Raw genomic sequence first — 15,589 nt, forward strand, 5'->3', positions numbered from 1 at the left:
TAAACAAAGCTTCAGTCCACTTCAGATCTTAAAACCATTGCTGGAACACATCATCTTACCTCTCCTCTCAACTTTTGACATGATAACACATTGGCTGCTTTTATCCACAAATTGATCGTTGTATTGCTTGAAGCTTTGCTGTAATTGTTTTATGCCTCCATATTTATATTGTATGTATATAAAAGTTGATACATGTCTTAAACTCTAAAACCATCCCGAATCAAAGCAAAAAAAAGTAGAAATCCATCTTTAGATAAAATTTTGCATAGCTAGACTTGTGAACAAGATAGAATCAAGAAATGCACCGTCAAAATTTCCAATTCATTAGGATTTCAAAACCACAGGAACACTAAAAACAGTAGAAATTTAAATCTGATCTATATTCTTGGATAAACAACGCCTTCCAAACATAAATAGTTATAAATAATAGCTCTACCGAATTGCCATCCCTTGCATAGCTTGTGAGCCTTCTTCCACAACCTTGTTAGCTTGGATGGTGCTGATGAGGCTATCAACATTACCCTGGTAAAGTAATTACACACAATCTTAAATCAAATGAAAGACCAAACTCTTTTCTCACAGGGAATACATTAACAACGTTAAAATCATTGGGCCTCAATTGGGTTAACTCCCTTACCCTCCATGTTGCTAGTTTCAACCGAAGAGAATGCCACTGATGCTGTCCAAAAATGCGCTCAGTACAGCGGCTGCATGTTAAACAAAGGGAGTTTTTAATTTACTTCTGAAGGGAATCTTCTAGATTAATTTATTGGGAAAAAAAACAATGAAAGAGAGAGAACTAACAGCTTACCTTACAATCACAACCTGGTTCATCTGATCCATTTTACAGTCGATTAACTTAGCAGTTATAGCCTTAACAATCCACAATTCCACCTCATCATCATTGATCTGCAAAGAGAAATACATCAATGAACAACCTAAATCGTGCAGCAGATGTGGTAAACAGGCAGAGCTAAGCAAGTTCACCCTAAGAGCATCCTTGATGAGGGCATATGGAATTTGTCCAGATTCATTAGAGCCAAGATCAACCAATGACATCAACCTCATCTTTGTTATACAATCTTCGTGAACAAGACCTGAGCCATGGAGAGCAATAATATTGAAATATAATACTTTGGCTCATGTAATAGCCCACATCATAAATAAATGAAAACAAAGCATTACCATAGCTTTTCATTAAGGTAGAATTTGCAGCCTGAAATTCCAGGTAGGCATCTAATCGCTGAGTCAAAAAGATCTTCAGAAGCTGATAAACCAGTGCATATTTAGCATCCTTCTCCAATTGCCCTACAGCAGGCATATCTAATAGATCACACTGCCAAAAGCAAGGAACAAATTAACCCATGGGTAACAAGTAACAAACACTTAAAATACCTGAAATGCAGGGATGCCGAAAAAAGTTTAAAAGCTAGAATGAAGGGAAAAAGTGGCAGTGTTTGAAGGAGCAAGAAAATGGCACGAATAAAATAAGCTTAAAATGCCAAAAAGAAATGTATATATAGATCAGCTAGGATGTGCAACATTAGTAAGATTAAGATACCCAAAACGTGTCAGGTGCCTTCACAAATTCTATGACAGCACGAACAGCTTCCTCCTTGGCTTCACCAATTACACATGAGTCCTCACCAGAGAAAGTTGCCAAATACTTGGTCAAGAATTTGAAAGAATCCTTTCCCGAGCTGGATTTGAAATATGTAAGAGTGCAACCAATATAAAAAAAAGACTTATAATCAGATATACGCAAGGGCATCTAGATTAATGCTTTGGGGTTCGTATATACCTTTTGTTTTCTTTCAGTACATTTGCAATGGTAAGAAAGAGGTTCCTTTGATCCTTGACCCCAATATTCCACTCCTTCAAGAAACTATCTATCTTCTTGAAAGATGGTACAATATGATCAATAACTTTCCCATTCAGTGCTAAATTTAAGGCTTGCATGTACACAAAGAACCGGCTATCTGGGCCTTCCAACAAATTGTAGAGATTGAACAAGCTGGAAAGAGAAAAATAAGAAACATGAGAGAGAAACATATTGAAAATTCTATAAGCTAGATGCATGGACCATCATTGAACATTACATCTTTAAACGCATTGCAGGCTTATCATTTGGTTGTTGACTGATTTTTGTAGATATGAGCTTTGCCATCTCAAGTTCATCATCTGGATTTTCGAGCTTTGAGGCTAGATTGCAGATAACAGTGAAGATACACTCGAGATCTGAAGAAATATAATAAAAGAAATTAATTATTTGTTAAACTAGAGCTTTAATGCAATTTTAGGAATTATCAATTCAGCATTGCAGAAATCATACAACTAAGTCCACAGTATCCTCACAGAATGTTAGTAGTATCAGCTCAATTCATTTTCAATTTTCCATTGCAACTCAAATGGAAAAATTCTAAAAGGTAAAACAAGGAAATCCTAAACAACATTCAATCTGTCTTTTCTAAACTAATTACACAAAATTTATTCATAGGGACTAAAAGGCACCTTGAAGAACAAAATCTCAACTAAAAGATAAAACAAGGGAATTTTAAACAACATCACAATGTAAGCTAAAATGTAAACAACCTACCCCCCCCTTCCCCAAGGGGCAGAAAAAAAAGTAATATCCTAATTGATTAAATATGAACAAATGACTCAAACTGTACATCCCAATCACACATATGTTTCCATTGTAAACTAAAATCAAGCATTCCGCTTTCCGAAAAGTTCAATCTTTGATTGTAAATTCTTCAAAATATTGGTTGTTTCTATATCCAAACACGTTTTTAGCAAAAGCGACAACAAAGCAGTACCTACCTAAGTCCTTTGCCAATTAATTAGTTCCCACTTAAATTAAGATTCAAAAACTCCATGGCGTGGAATGAATAAGAAAAGTAAAACTATCTCAATTCATAAATCTCCCAAAACTATACAAATAATACCTTTATCAGAGACCTTGGGAAAGACCAACTCAGCAGAAGTAAGCATTAAAGAAGCCAAATCCAACCATCTTCCCATCACCATACACTCTTGCGCTTCCATACAAAGCCTCGTCACTAGCGGTTCCGCAACCTTTTTCACCATAATTAAACAAAAAAATAATGAAAAACAGAAATTTCCGATTGCATATTAGAGTTTCAGAAAGATAAATTGAGCTCACCTCAGGACCGGCATCAGCCCAAGAGAGGTCGGCCGTGAATCGGACGACGGGGAGGACGGGATCTTCTTCGGAGGTGGGAACGACGGTCGTCATTGTCGTTTTAAAGCTCCCTGCAAAACCCTAGCTTCGATTTGGTTGAAGCAGCCGAGCAGAGAGAGGAGGAGAAAAATAGTGGAAACCCTAGCTGTTTTAATAGATTTGTAGTTTTTTAACTTTATATTATGGATGGGTATTACCGTCTATTAGCTCCTTTTTTACGTTAACGTGAATGCAATTGAATTAAATTTGATTTTTTATCCGACAATAAATCTATAATTTCATAATTTTTATGAAACACTACTATTTATTTTAATTTTAGCTTTCTAATGTCACATCAAATATTAATTAGTTTTGTCGGGTTATTTATTGTATTTTTCGACTTTTCTTCTTCCAATTAAATTCTGTTCTTATTATTTTAATCTTTGTTTTAATATTATTTGATCTACAAATTTAACATATAACTACACTCTTTTTCCACTTAAAAGATAACTCATTACACATTTAGATATTAACTTTTACAAATTTCAGATTTTTATTTGGATTTTGAGTTTAGTTTTATCTCTATTTTTTTGTACTATTCATTTTTGTCTTTTTGAATTAGATGAAAATACATTAATCAATTTATAAAGTATTGGGTTAAAAGCCTAGAAAGTACTTGTAATTAGACTCGATATGGGAAAGGCTCAAAAGCCTCATGTTAAAAGGGGTGGACAGCAAACCGTAGAATACTAACTAGAGTTGCCACCACCTATACTCCTTGTTAGACTAGGAGCTCGTTTTTTTAATTGAAATAAACTTCTACAATTCAAAAAGGGTTCTACCTTCTCTCTCTATAAATAGATGGCACAGTAGGGCTATTTACACAACTTTAAGATATTGTTACTCTATTCGAAAATAAAGATAATTTATTCTCAACTATTGAATCTATTTTCCTGGAATAAAAAATTCTATCAATTTCTATTTGAAAAGAGATTTTTCATTTTCACACTAAAGAAAAAACTATTTCTAATTATGTGTTTTGATTCAAACTATTTGAGCCCACACTCGAATCAGTTCATGGTACGAGAATAGCGGAGAAGATCATTTGGTTAAAAGCTGGGAATAACAAAGATTTGCCTATTTGAAAACACAGGTGTAAATCCGGTCTAAGGTTTATTGCTATAAATATCACAAATCGGGTTAGTTTTCAAATTTTTTTATTTTTCGTTATGCAAGAAAATCGTTTTTGAACCAATTTTTTTCCAACACTCCCTACTTAGGAATACTTGTACTTTGTGAAATTGACAAGCATACCTTGATCACATAACTGGGTAATACTGGTGAGATTAGCCTTCAAGCCATCAATAAGAAAAACACTTTTCAATTTAGGTAAACTAGAAACATTCAAAACTCATTTGCCAAGAAATCTACCTTTCTTGCCATTACTAAATGTTACACAACCAATCTAGTTTTCACCAAAATTAGACAAGTAATTGACATTACCAGTCATGTAGCAAGAGCATCCACTATCAAAGTACCAAACATGATCTACAATAATCTTCAAGGAATGGTAAGCAACAAGTAAACACTTTTCATCCTTCTTTCTCTAGGAAAGATTGTACTTCTTCCTCACTGTGTTGGAACCAGTGGGCACTAATGTTGGCACTACTTACTTCCATCTTAAGTCATAAAGCATCTGAGTTTGATGTGACCTAATGCTTTACAATAACGACTTGTAATTTTATGTTTGGTATACACCTTCTTAACAACCTTGATCATAATTGAGTGGTTTAAGCTTTCTCCATGATGATCATTTGTTGTTTTGACAAAAATAGTAAGACCTTTAGCAACAACTTTTCCTTTCCAATCAACATAACCTAATCCACCTTTTCTAGGGCTCCATCTTCTTGCAACTAGTATTTCGTTAAGTTTTCCACAACTTGCATTATATTTCTCGAGCATTTGCTTAGTAAAATCAAGTTCATTTTGAGTTTTCCCCATATTTTCTATTTCAACAGCCAATTAAGACTCTTTTTACTTCCACTTACCTAATTAGCATCTGATTTTATTCCTTTAATTCACTTTCTCAACCGCTGATCTAGAATAAGCATTACAAACCATTTCCCACTCGTTAAATGGTGTTGTAAGTATTTAAAACTCCGCATCAGATACTCTTGCAAAATCAACCATGTTCACCATGAATGTAAAAGCAACGTAGTTACTTAGGTGTTCCTCATCAGTTTTTAAACAACTAGTGGAGTCCTCATCACTCCAAGTGACACACAAGGAATTCTACTTCAGGGTGTTTGCATACGCTTCCTAAATATGCCCATAGCTATGATATTTATGACATTAAATCCCTTTCTTCTTCTCAGTGGCAGCTTCCTTATTGACAACAACTTTTTTTTATCTTCCTTGTCTAACGGTCTTGAACTTTTCAAACATTTGACTTCTTTTAGATTGATTTTTTGAATGTTTCTATAGTAGTGTTGTGATTAGTGGGCATTGCTCCAATCGCTTATAAAGTCATGCTCTTTTGCTCTTTGCTCATATTTCTCTTTGTTTCATCCATATTGATTTTGAAGGTTTGTAGAGGCCCAATCAACTCATCAATACGCATGGTATCAAAGTCTTTATCTTCCTTGATGACTGTGACATTGATGTTAAATTGTTCAGGTAAAGATCGAAGAACCTTCTTGACCAAATTTAAATTTGAATGCTCACTTTCAAGGGCAAATAACTGATTGGATAAATCATAGAGTTTGGCATAGAACTTGCCACTTAACTCATTATTTTGCATCCTTAAGGTTTTAAACTTTGTTGTAAGCATCTGCAGCTTAGATTGCTTCCTAGTATTCGTACCTTTATATATTGTTTTAAAATTGCATAGAGAGCTTTAGAGTTAGTATTGGCAAGCTTCTCATCCTCAATGGTCTAAATTAATTTTGACTTTAGGGAGTTAATCAACTTTAGTGAAGGATTGGTCCCATCTAGTAAGGACTGATCTCCAAGCTTTCTTACCATATGACATGATAAAAGTCATCATTCTTGCCTTTTAGTAGGCATAATTAACACCATCGAGCGTAGGCGCTCGTGTTACTAATGAACCTTCCATGGCAAGCAAATATCAAAACGAAAAAAAATCACTAGATGTGTTTAGTAGGAGGCTCTGATACCAATTATTTTAGGCATTGAGTATGAACAAGGCTGAAAAATAATGAACACGCAATATATTTACGTAGTTCGGTTTCCCTACATCTACAGGGCCTTACCTAGTGAGCTAATCCACTATCTTAACACACCTATAACAATATATTACAACCTCTAACACTCACCATATTAAACTCCTCACGTTGTGCCTAAGATCTAAAAAACTCTTCTTTAAGTTTCCCCTTTGAAAACTTAAGATATTAACCAAGTAACACACTTGTTTTTTTTTCACTCAATGCAGTTAAAAGAAACATTCCTTAATGAACAAGAATAAGTGCTCTTAGTTCAGTATATTACCTATACTTGATAAGAAACCGAGACTTGCTAACATACTACATAAATTAAAATCAATCTTCCCATGAAACAAGCAAGATAATAAGCATAAAGAATATCTTCAATCAACTCAGGATAAGTATTGAATCTCTAGGATATACTTCCAAGTTTCACTCGTTTCGATCTACCAAACTTGGAAAGTTGATTACTTCACTCCAAATTCAAATCAGTCTCCAATATATGTTGCTAAGCATAGTTTGGATATTAAAGATGAACTGACTGTCGTCCAAATTATTAGTTAGAAACCTAATAATTTGTTTGCAAAAATTTGTAAAATGACAAATTTTTTTGAGTAGACAATGCTAAACACATGTTGAAAGAACTATTTTTCTCCTAAAAAATTACCTCAGCATATTTTTCTCCTCTCAAATGTCTAAAAAACTTAGTTAATAAAAATAAATTGTTGAAAGAACTATTTTTCAAAAAGAAAAAGCAAATGCAAAAGTTATGTGTTAGAAATGATTTTCAGTTAAAATAAAAATAAAAATGGGCTTAGGCCCAAAGGAGAGTCCAAAACCCGATTTGAGAACTATAAAAGAAGCTAGCGTTTCTTCAACGTCCAAATAACAAAGTTGTCTGTCTCAGAAAATCAGGAGGTAAAAAGTTTCAAGAAAAATTGCTTTCCAATCTTGTTTCTTCCTTGGAAGAAATCATTAACAACATCCGACTAAAGAAATTATGCTTTATATAATGGTTTTCCTTACTGTTTTGCAGTAACTGAAGAAGATGCAGATATTCGTCAAAACCCTAACAGGGAAGACTATCACTCTCGAGGTTGAAAGCAGCGATACCATCGACAATGTCAAGGCCAAGATTCAGGTTTTTCTTTTCTTATCCATCGTGTTAAACATAACTAGTCTTAAATTTTGATTGTTTCCATGTATTTTTTTAGTTCATTTTCCTCTTGCGAAAACTGCAAACTTAATTTTACAGGAGTTTAATATGAACTTCGTGAATGATTCCTTTATTGTGTGATTTTTTTTTTGTTTATTATTTTCCTCATACGGAACTGCAAACTTAGTACTAGAGAAGATTGACGTTTAATCCTGCTTCTTTTATGTGTACTTAGCAATTTCTGCGAAAGTTGCTTACAAATAATTTAGGGATGACAATGTATAGTAAAAAAACACTGGATCTGACACTATGCGATCCATTTTTTGTGGAATCAGATACTGGATCTACTATTTGCAGTGGATTTGAAGCAAAATTCGGATATGAACCATTGGATATCTGTTACCTGAATTTGCTTTGATTTTGGCTCAATTAGTGCCCTGATATCCTACTTCTTTAGCATAATCTACTATATTTATGCGGATAATGTATTCGAAAATTTTAACCTGGTATTTATTTACTTATTTAGCTATATTTAGCAACTTAGGAATTACGACCGATATTTTTTCTGAATTTAGGTGCAGATGCATATGTCAGCAAAAAAAAAAAAAACAAACCAGAATTGGGTTTTGAATGAATTTAGTGGATATGAAATCAGATACTTAAAAATTACAAAATATTTGATCGGTTGCCATTTGTAGAAGTTATTATTTAAGAAGTATTCAATTGATGATAAAGCAAATTCCATATTGCTTTTGCTCCCGAGTTGATTAATTTTAGATTTACTTAATCGCGACTTCATTAATGGTTGGATCAAATTTGTTTATTCAACTAAAATAGTTCAAGTAGACATGCAATTTTGCAATTCCGTTAGAAGGTGTGAATGCTAAAATAAACTTAAACCATACTCAACTCTTTTGTACTCTGCTAGCACTATTGGTTATGCATACTTGTAAAGCTTCCTATTCCATTCATTAAGAAAAAAGACTACTTCCATTATCACCTTTCTTTTATTTCTGCTATTTTAATTTCAATCTATTTGTATCCAAGAGGACATTGTTTGAACATAATGCTTTCTTCATGGTTACTGTGCTGACAATGAATTATATTTTCCAGGATAAAGAAGGCATCCCTCCTGATCAGCAGAGGTTGATTTTTGCTGGTAAGCAACTGGAAGATGGCCGAACCCTAGCTGATTATAACATCCAAAAGGAGTCCACTCTTCACCTAGTGTTAAGGCTTAGGGGAGGAACCATGATCAAGGTGAAGACTCTCACCGGGAAAGAAATTGAAATTGACATTGAACCAACTGATACCATTGATCGTATCAAGGAACGGGTCGAAGAGAAAGAAGGAATTCCTCCAGTTCAGCAAAGGTACCAATTTTGTTATTCTGCATTGTATTGAATGCATCTCTCAGGTTTATTTGATCATTGACAATCTTCTGCTTAATATCGTGATTTGAAATCCTTGTTTTCATTGGCTAATGTAATTTCTTGGGGCTGCTACTTGACCATATTTCTCCAAAGGTGTAGAAAAGACTCAGTTCACCATTTTTTTTTTTTTGCATACAGGATACAAAATTTGATGATTTTACACTTCCATGTAACACTGAATCTTAAGAATGTTATGTTATCAGATGCCCTTAGGTATATTCTTTAATTATTTTGTGCTAAATCTATCAGGAAAGGTATTTCCAAGTTTGTACTCCGTAGAGGTAATATATGATCGGGTCGCAGTGAATGACTTGTTTGACTGTAACCATAGTGCTCTCGTTCTTGACTTGTCAATTTAATGCATATTTTGACTGCTTGCTACAGGCTTATATACGCCGGGAAGCAACTTGCAGATGACAAGACAGCGCGGGACTACAATATTGAGGGTGGCTCTGTGCTGCATCTTGTGCTTGCACTGCGGGGTGGCCGTCTCTAGATGGTGCAATATAAAAAAAAAAGAAAAAAAGAAGAAGAAAACCTGGACAGAAACTGTTGCAATTTTAATTATTGCATAAATCTAATGAGTTCGCATTTGATTTGTTGAGAAATGCATGGAACATATATGAATTGATGATTTCCTCAAGGGACAGATGTTGTGTTGTATTACTTGATTGTATAAATCAGCCTTCTTTGGATGGCCTCGCAAACTCGTGAGGGTATGTCAAAAAGTCGGAAAAAAGGGTCTAATGGGCTTTAATTAGCAAGGTACCGTATGATTTCGCACAATCTGATACGATAGTATAGCGACTAATTGGCATCTTATTGAGGAGGTCTAAGTCCATTTCGCCAAATGGATAATTACTAAATTATCTCTTGTTGGGAGGGTTGTTTTGACTAAGCCGGATGCGGCTCCTAGTCCCCTTTATATTATGCGGATGGCTCAGCTTCCCTTTGATGTTTGTGATCACACTGACAAGATTTGTAGAGCTTGTATTTGGGGTTCTTACGACGAGAGGGGAATTCACTTGGTCAGCTGGGAGACATTACATTTACCTAAATAAGCTGAGTTCAGGCCTAAGTATTATGGGTTCTACAGGCTAAACATCTTCGAAGAGATTCTTTCTTTGATGTGCCTAAAGGCCTGGATAGGTCACATGTTTGGAAAATAATTCTTGCAGGGCGCCAAGTTCTTTCTAATGGGCTTTGATAGAGTGTGGGTAAAGGAGACGAGGTATAAGTTGGCTCGATAATCGGATCTCTGAAGGTCCATTAATCAATAAGTGTATTCAACCTCCGCATCATGATTCTATAAATAGCTTCGTTCAGGATTCATAAATGAGTCAGAATTTTTCAAGCTCTTGCTGGATAGTTGCTGAATGAGGTCATTGGTCAAATTGGACTGAGTCCGAGTCTGCTCAGCGCCAATGTTCAAAGACACATTGATTTGGGGTGAATCTACCAACGACATCTTTTCAACTCGATCTACCTACGCTATGCTAATCAGGAATAATTGGGTTGTAAATCCCATTGTTTGTGCTATACGGAATATTCCTTGTTAATAAAAGTGCAATTGTTCTTGTGGTTAGCTTGGAAAGAGAATCTTGGGTGATGTTAACAGGCGTGCAAGAAATTTAGCCAAAAAACGAGAGTTGTTTAGTTCGTGGTCATATGTGAGAGGTACTTCATATTTTAAGAGATATCCCTGTTCGTGCCTTTTCTGCCTTTGCCGAAGAATCCAAGCTGATTGGGGAGTGGCATTGGCTATTCATTTTCGCAGTCATATGCTGGAGAATCTGCAAATGGAAAAACAAGATTTGTTTTGCCAATATTTACCCGCCTGGTAATTGTAAAACTGAGATTATTTGCAATTACTGGAAGAATATGGTCATTGTGCTGATGCATCAAGCTCTACGCGATTCAAGCAAGAACTTCTTTTTTGAGATTAGCCGGTTGATGGGTGGTGCAAATTAAAATACAGATGAAAGTTGGTTTCGAGACAAGAACTTTGTGACTGTAGGGGGTAATTAGAGATATGCATGGAAGATGCATTTCTGGTTTTTCAATCAGCATTGGTAATTGTAGTATCGACTTAGAAGAACTTTATTACCTTTTATGTCCATACCTTTTTTATATAATAACATTTATGATCAACTTTATCAAATATTTTCTAAAACTTAGCAATATACTTTTAAGTTAATACGAAAGTATTTTTGTTTATCTACATCTATATTTCAATTTTAAACTAAAATTAAACACTAATTATTTATGATATGATTTATAGCAATGTAAAACAAAATATTTCGATTTTATAAGCATACAACTACTATTTTCAAATATTTGGTTTACCTCACCTTAATTTGTTTCTATTTTATTTAAAATAAAATTCAAATTTAACATTTTATTATAAACATATAATCCCCACCATCAACCAAATCTATGAATAATTATTTAAGATAATAAATGACGTGCATCAATATTGTTGTCAGAGGATGTGGGTTTGAATGCGCTGAAATGTATTATTCTCCTATGTAAGAGTTGAGGGAGAGGCTATGCCTAATTTTAGGCATTATCTAAAAAGAGCATATATGATAAAAATCTATAATAAGATTAATGTTCAAATAAATAAATGACATTTTTAAAACATAATCCTAGATAGTATATTGATAAAATTTTGAAAAATCTAATATAGTGAATAATGAAAAATTAAATAATATATAAAAATATAGTAGATGTGCCACTTGTCGCAAATGTAATGTACGTATTTCTTTATATTAAAATATGATTTATTTTTAATTTAATACTAAAAAAATAAAAGAATAGATGCCACATAAAAAAAAAATTGAAAGTAAGAATATAGAATAAGATATGTTAAAAATAAAGAAATTAAAATACTATTCTTTAAAATAATTTTATATTATTGTGACATTTATATATATTTAGAATTTTAAGAATTATATATTTATGTATCTTAAATTTAAAATTTAAAATATATATTTTATGATAATTTTTAAATTTAATGAAATAATTAAAAATAAAATATTGAATAAAATTAAATTTAAATTGAGTTATAATGATAATGATAATTTTAAAAATCTAATGATACAAGATAATATTTTTTATCTTTATAATAAATTATATGCTTTTATTTTCTTACGTAAAATTTTTTCTCAGAGTTTAATTTTATTTATTTAAAATTGTTAAAAATAATAATTATTCATGTGCCAATTAAGTAAACTATTTAATTAATTTTGAGTTTTAAACCTTATAATATAATATATCTAATATATATTATAAATGATAGATTATAGATAAATAATATATTCTTTCAATCATTAATTTACCTTTTCATATCAAAATCATAATATGCTTTAAATTAAAATGTGAAATAATAGTAATTTAAATTTAATATTTTTTTTTATTAATTCAGATATTGTTAAAAAATAAAATTGGGCCTAAGCCCAAAGGAGAGTCCAAAACCCAATTTGAGAAGTATAAAAGAAGCTGGCGTTTCTTCAACGTCCAAATAACAGAGTTTTGTCTCTGAAAATCAAAGAGGTAAAAAATTTCAGCCGAAGAAAGATTGCTTTTCAATCATGAAAATAATCTTTAACAACATTTGCCTTACTGTTTTGCAGTAACTGAAGAAGATGCAAATATTCGTCAAAACCCTAACAGGGAAAACTATCACTCTCGAGGTTGAAAGCAGTGATACCATAGACAATGTCAAGGCCAAGATTCAGGTTTTGTTTTTCTTATCCATCATGTTAAACATAATCTAATCTTCAATATCTATTGTTTCCGTGCACTATTGTTTTTATTTTAGTTTATTTTCCTCTTGCGAAACTGCAAACTTAATTTTAGAGGAGTTTAATTTGTTCTTCGTGAATGATTCCTTTATTGTATGATTTTTCCTTTTTTATGTTTATCGTTTTCCTCTTACGGAACTGAAAACTTAGTATTAGAGAAGATTGACGCCTAATCCTGCTTCTTTTATGCTGTACTTAGCAATTTCTGTGAAAGTTGCTTGGAAATTAATTTAGGGATGACAATGTGTAGTTTAAAAAACACTGGATCTGACACTATGTGATCCAGCTTTTCTGCGGATTCAGATATTGGGTCTACTATTTGCAGCGGATTTGAAGCAAAATTCGGATATGAACCATTGGATATATGTTACCTGAATTTGCTTTGATTTTGGCTCAATTAGTGCCCTAATATCCTACTTCTTTAGCATGATCTACTATATTTATGCGGATAATGTATTCGAATATTCTGACCTGATATTTATTTACTTATTTAGCTATATTTTAATTTTATTATTTAAATATCATATAATAAATTGAGATATTTAGCAACTTAGGAATTACGACCAATATTGTTTTTGAATTCAGGTGCAGATATAGATGGTGAGCAAAAAATAAACAAACTTGGGTTTTGAGTTTAGCCGAAATGAAATCGGATACTTGAAAATTACAAAAATTTGATCGGTTGCCATTTGTAGAAATTATTGTAGAAGTGAATTTATGATAAAGCAAGTTCCATATTGGTTGAATTGGCTATAAGTAGACTGGCCGATTTATTTTATGTGCTCCGCTATCTCCCCTGAGTTGATTAATTTTAGATTTACTTAATCATCACTTCATTAATGATTGGATAAAATTGGTTTATTGACTACATGCAATTTTGCAATTCCATTAGAAGATGTGAGTGCTAAAATAAACTTAAACCATACTCAACTCTTTTGTACTCTGCTAGCACTGTCGGTTATGCATACTTGTAAAGCTTCCTATTCCATTGATTAAGAAAAAAGACTACTTCCATTATTACCTTTCTTTTATATCTGCTATTTTATTTTCAATCTATTTGTATCCTCCCAAGAGGACATTGTTTGAACATAATGCTCTCTTCATGGTTACTGTGCTGACAATGAACTACATTTTCCAGGATAAAGAGGGCATCCCTCCTGATCAGCAGAGGTTGATTTTTGCTGGTAAGCAACTAGAAGATGGCCGAACCCTAGCTGATTATAACATCCAAAAGGAGTCCACTCTTCACCTAGTTTTAAGGCTTAGAGGAGGAACCATGATCAAGGTGAAGACTCTCACCGGGAAAGAAATTGAAATTGACATTGAACCAACTGATACCATTGATCGTATCAAGGAACGGGTTGAAGAGAAAGAAGGAATTCCTCCAGTTCAGCAAAGGTACCAATTTTGTTCTTCTGCATTGTACTGAATGCATCTCTCGGATTTACTTGATCATTGACATGCTTCTTCGTTAGTATTGTGATTTGATATCCTTGTTTATTTTCCATTGGCTAATATAACTTATTGGGGATGCTTATTGACCATATTTCTCCAAAGGTGTAGAGAGACTATTCACAACTTCTTTTACATACAGGATTCAAAATTTGATGATTTTACACTTCCATGTAACACTGAATCTTAAGAATGTTATGTTATCAGATGCCCTTAGGTATATTGTTTAATTATTGCCAAATTTATCAGAAAGGTATTTCAAAGTTTATACTCCATAAAGGTAAGACATGATTGGGTCTCAGGGTCGTATATATCTGGTCCAAATGACCTGTTTGACTGTAACCTTAGTGCTCTGGTTCTTGACTTGTCAATTTAATGCATATCTTGACTCTTGTTACAGGCTTATATATGCCGGGAAGCAACTTGCAGATGACAAGACAGCGCGGGACTACAATATTGAGGGTGGCTCTGTGCTGCATCTTGTGCTTGCACTGAGGGGTGGCTGTCTCTAGATGGTGCCATGAAAAAAAAACCTGGACAGAAACTGTTGCAATTTTAATTATTGCATAAATCTAATGACTTTGCATTTGATTCGTTGAGAAATGCATGAATTGATGATGATTTCCTCAAGACACAGATGTTGTGTTGTATTACTTGTTTTGTATAAATCAGCCTTCTTCGGATGGCCTCGCAAACTCTTGAGGATATGTCAAAAAGGTCCAAATGGGCTTTAGTTAATAAGGTACCGTATGATTACACACTCTGATACGATAAGTATACCCACTATTGTCATCTTGTTGAGAAGGTCCAACTCCATTTCGCCTATTCCAAAATTAATAAATTATTTCTTGCTGGGATTTTTTTTTACTCTAATTGTTGTAATTTCGAAATTTCAAATTTGATTCAAAATGCGACCATTAAATTCTATTATATTTTAAAGGCTATGCAGCAAATTTGGTTTTTTTTTTTTTAAACATAATACTCACAAAGGAGTCATATTATTTTAATTTATTTATAATGATTTATGATTAACTTAAAATATAAAGCTTAAATTCAAGTAAAATGATTAGCGACAAAATTTGACTTATATTCTTATATAACTTTTATTACATATAATATATTTGCTTATATGCAAATATAAAATTTAAAATTTTAACCATAAAAATATATTTAAAATTATAGTCCATTTTATTAATTGATTTAACTATAAGATCATCTAATTAAAACTGATGAGTACAAAAATAAACATTAGAAATAGGTATAAAATGATAATTAAATAATCACTCAACTGGAATTATCTTAATAGCAAGGTTAAGATTTGAAAAACTTTGAGCTTT

General features: G+C 32.8%; 2 protein-coding genes across 2 annotated transcripts; one reads left to right on the forward strand and one right to left on the reverse strand.

Moving 5' to 3' along the window:
- Nucleotides 1–248: 248 nt before the first annotated feature.
- LOC105779821 (uncharacterized) lies at nucleotides 249–3,366 on the reverse strand. The gene is made up of 10 exons (XM_012603759.2): nucleotides 3,167–3,366; nucleotides 2,949–3,078; nucleotides 2,100–2,238; nucleotides 1,802–2,014; nucleotides 1,562–1,700; nucleotides 1,186–1,336; nucleotides 988–1,097; nucleotides 812–909; nucleotides 638–707; nucleotides 249–522 (listed from the first exon to the last, which is right to left on the reverse strand). Exons 1-10 carry the CDS (start codon nucleotides 3,257–3,259, stop codon nucleotides 433–435), a joined length of 1,233 nt encoding a protein of 410 aa, XP_012459213.1. The 5' UTR covers nucleotides 3,260–3,366; the 3' UTR covers nucleotides 249–432.
- A 3,866-nt stretch (nucleotides 3,367–7,232) lies between these two features.
- LOC105780610 (polyubiquitin 4) lies at nucleotides 7,233–15,119 on the forward strand. Its single transcript, XM_052629278.1, has 9 exons — nucleotides 7,233–7,323; nucleotides 7,442–7,546; nucleotides 8,675–8,934; nucleotides 9,379–9,486; nucleotides 9,878–10,022; nucleotides 10,581–10,671; nucleotides 12,631–12,734; nucleotides 13,939–14,198; nucleotides 14,653–15,119. Exons 2-9 carry the CDS (start codon nucleotides 7,454–7,456, stop codon nucleotides 14,762–14,764), a joined length of 1,173 nt encoding a protein of 390 aa, XP_052485238.1. The 5' UTR covers nucleotides 7,233–7,323; nucleotides 7,442–7,453; the 3' UTR covers nucleotides 14,765–15,119.
- The last annotated feature ends 470 nt before the right edge of the window (nucleotides 15,120–15,589 follow it).

Source organism: Gossypium raimondii, chromosome 4 (assembly GCF_025698545.1).
Source record: "Gossypium raimondii isolate GPD5lz chromosome 4, ASM2569854v1, whole genome shotgun sequence".
Lineage (NCBI taxonomy): Eukaryota > Viridiplantae > Streptophyta > Magnoliopsida > Malvales > Malvaceae > Gossypium > Gossypium raimondii.

Excerpts from the sequence above, each read along its gene's own strand:
- LOC105779821 (XM_012603759.2), bottom strand. The coding sequence starts at position 3,259 with ATGACGACCGTCGTTCCCACCTCCGAAGAAGATCCCGTCCTCCCCGTC. Across the intron at positions 2,239-2,948 it reads TCCCAAGGTCTCTGATAAAG|ATCTCGAGTGTATCTTCACT; the intron begins GTATTATTTGTA and ends ATATTTCTTCAG. Across the intron at positions 1,701-1,801 it reads GTACTGAAAGAAAACAAAAG|CTCGGGAAAGGATTCTTTCA; the intron begins GTATATACGAAC and ends TTTCAAATCCAG.
- LOC105780610 (XM_052629278.1), top strand. The coding sequence starts at position 7,454 with ATGCAGATATTCGTCAAAACCCTAACAGGGAAGACTATCACTCTCGAG. Across the intron at positions 7,547-8,674 it reads ATGTCAAGGCCAAGATTCAG|GATAAAGAAGGCATCCCTCC; the intron begins GTTTTTCTTTTC and ends TATATTTTCCAG. Across the intron at positions 8,935-9,378 it reads ATTCCTCCAGTTCAGCAAAG|GCTTATATACGCCGGGAAGC; the intron begins GTACCAATTTTG and ends TGCTTGCTACAG.